The 3,239-nt window shown below is 25.1% G+C and overlaps 1 protein-coding gene across 1 annotated transcript in view; it reads right to left on the reverse strand.

Moving 5' to 3' along the window:
* The window catches only part of LOC107473129 (NAC domain-containing protein 14-like), a 4,393-nt gene extending 3,272 nt beyond the window's left edge, over positions 1 to 1,121 (reverse strand). Inside the window, exons 1-2 of the mRNA XM_021134833.2 lie at positions 942 to 1,121; positions 520 to 770 (exon numbers count right to left, since the gene is read on the reverse strand). Coding sequence (XP_020990492.1) covers positions 520 to 770; positions 942 to 1,104 — 414 coding nt within the window. The 5' untranslated portion in view covers positions 1,105 to 1,121. The remainder of the gene's footprint in view (positions 1 to 519; positions 771 to 941) is intronic.
* Positions 1,122 to 3,239: the final 2,118 nt, after the last annotated feature.

The raw sequence follows: 3,239 nt of genomic DNA on the forward strand, positions 1-3,239 counted from the left end.
CTAATATATATATAATGTTTAAAGATAAATTTCTAGTATAATATATTAAAACTATTAAAACTAATTTATATTGATAATTATTAATAATAATAAAACTATAGATAATATTATAAATACACAAAAAATAATATTTTTATTTTATTTTCTTACTTGTAATGAAGAAAAAATTTTTTTAGTGAGTCCTACACTAAATTTTTTTTTCTTTTAATATCCAAAAATAAATAAATAAAAATTTTCACTCATTTTTTTAATTTTTTTCTTTTATTTTCTCTTAAACTAGTGTAAATTTTCTTTCCTTTTCATTTTTTGTAACATCTAAACAAAAAAAAAAAATTTCATTCATTTTTCCTCTTTCTCTTTCTTTCTTCTTATTTTTGCTTGAACCAAACATGTTAGAAATAGAAAAGACTTTAAACAGAAAAAATGATGTGAAAAGATTCCATAATTTACGACAAAACCAATAATAGAGATAAAAAAAAAAATTGGAGAATTAATTTCATTTCCAATACAATCTCTTACCTGGCAAGAACCTACCTTTTGATCAAATGCATGATATTCATGAAGAACCCAATTGGTTTTGACATTATGTGGACGCTCGTAGAAAACTAGTGTTCTTTTTGTACCTATGACACTGTCTGTCCCGATTCTCTCTTTTCCTGTGATCTTCCAATATCCCATGTTGGTTTTTCTGTTACACCGCTTGTTTTTCATGTATTTCAATTCATTGAAGAAAAACCATTCTTGATCATCCGATTTCACTTTCGATTGTTCTATAATATAATTCAACCAAGTATGAACCACAACTCTCAAAATAAAAAACAACAATCTAAGATTGCTAATATGTACTAAAAATTAAAACTTTACATAGTTTTTGTATAAAAACTTTATAAAGATCAAAGATATAAAGTTTTTATAAAACAATAGTAATAAGGTAGAGGAACCTGGTAAATCCCAAGGATCAAAGTTACAAAGATCAACTTGGGAAATAGTGTTCTTAATCTCTGCATCATTTCCCAAATGCTTGTTATTGAGATAGTGAATTAAAATTTCCTCTTCTGTTGGACGAAACCTATATCCAACAGGTAGAACCCGAGTTTCTGCCATTGTTAAGAAATCTATTACAACAAGCTTAATGGCATGGAAGCAAAAACAAGAACTAACTTGCAAAAAGAAAAAAAAGAAGGAACAAGTAAGAAGAACAATTGATGCAAGAAAAAAGAACAAGGAAAGGAGAATATTTTTTTAATTATTAAAAAAAAAATAAAGGAAAGAAGAAGGAAAGAGGTAGAGAGATGGGAAGTGAAGTGAAAAGAGTAAGAGTATTTATACAAACTCAACTCTCTTTTTTCTCCTTCATTTCAATTCTATCAAGACAAATTCTACGGAGGAAAGAAAATAGAAAGAAAGAAATTAAGAAAAAAATGAGAAAAAAAAATAAAATGAAAAATAAAGTTATTTGTACGATATTTGGATGAAGAAAAAATAAATAAAAAAATAAAAAAAAAATTTGTTTAAATGAAAAGAAAAATAAAAAAAAAATTATAATAGTATAAAATTACATTAATACTTTTATCTATATTATATATAAATTATAATTTATTAATGATAAAGGATAAATGTATAATTTTATTTATGTTTACAATATTTTTCTTCATTTTTATCTCATCTTTGAGATGAAAATATTTTAGTGGACTCCACATATTTTTTTTTTCATTTTATTTTCTCTTCTCATCCAAACAACAAAAAATAAATTTATTTTTTCATCTATTTTTTTTCCTTCAAATTTCTTTAACCTAAACAATGTGTTAGTGTTTTAAAAGTAAAGTCAACAAATATTAAATATTTTTAAAAACTATTTTTATATTTTTTAATTAAATATATTTTTTAATAAATTAGATCATGTTTTATATTTAAATAAAATATATAAAAATATTTATTTCATATATAAAATATCTATAATTAAACTTATTACATAATAATACATAAAAGTTAATAATATAATTTCACACATCAAAATTTTGGTCGGTTTTCTCACCGACTCTAGCTCTAGCATGAAAATTCTTTTGCGGTTCCCATTTCATATTTTCTAGTAAAACAAATTAAACCAGTAAAACAATTTCTCAGTTTACTTATATATTTTTTTAATGCCTTATGCCTTAACCAACACGCCATTAATTTTATTTTTTTTATTAATTAAGAAATCAGATTGCATGGGAATGAAAAGTGTAATGATGTACAGTTAATTTTTTTTCTACCATAAAATGAAATAGATAAAAAAATAAATAATGACACAATTACATATTTGCTCTTTACTAAATAGAGAAATTAAAATTTTTTATTTCACTTTTTTTCAAATCTTAAAATTCATCTCTTGTTTTTCTTTATTTTTAGTGTCACTAGCGTCATCAAAGTCTCATCGTCGTTGTTCACAACGCTACCACAGTGTTATTATTGTCGTCACAGGTCCATCACAACTACATCTTTTCCTTCTCAAGACGAAGGTGAATTTTTTCGTCATTTTCGTCGTTTCTTCCAAATTAGGTAATTCCTTTGAATAGATGTTTTGCTTCTTCAACTGAAAATTGTAGAGGTTTTCTATCTATTTTCTGATTTTTGTAATTGTGGATTCTTTTTTAATTTGAGTTGGCTTAGATAGATTGTCGTAGGAAGCAATAATGTAAGCACGTTTTTTTTTTTTTGGAATGCTACTTTTCCGTTTCCTTTACGTTGGTTCATTGTTTTTGACGTGTGTGAGAGAAGTTTATGTTAGGTTCAATTCATGCTGCAACTGCTATTGGATGCAAAAAAATGAATTCCCCTAATGATGTGAAGTATGACAAATCGATCGGTAACGATTGTGTATAATGTTGCAGCGGTTGTTCTATGATTGAATTAATTGATGATACATACTAATGATTATTTGAGATGATACTGGACTGTTTGTTATATATGATGCAATAATAAATTGATGATAATATATGTGGATTGTTTGAGTAATTTGTGTCTGGATTGCTATGTTGAGTAATGCAAAAAATTTTTATTTTATATGAGTATGCTTAAATGTGAAAGTGACAAAAAATAGTGATTTATTAATTCTGAGTATTTGGGGTTGATTTAATCTTTTTAACAAGTCATAATAGGTAAAAGAAATTTAGAATGCAAGGTTAAAGTGAGTGAAAAGTTAGGAATCAATTTTTGACCTCTCAAAATCCGAGGTTACATGTTGCAGTCTTGCAGAA

This window comes from Arachis duranensis, chromosome 2 (assembly GCF_000817695.3).
Source record: "Arachis duranensis cultivar V14167 chromosome 2, aradu.V14167.gnm2.J7QH, whole genome shotgun sequence".
Taxonomy (NCBI): Eukaryota; Viridiplantae; Streptophyta; class Magnoliopsida; order Fabales; family Fabaceae; genus Arachis; species Arachis duranensis.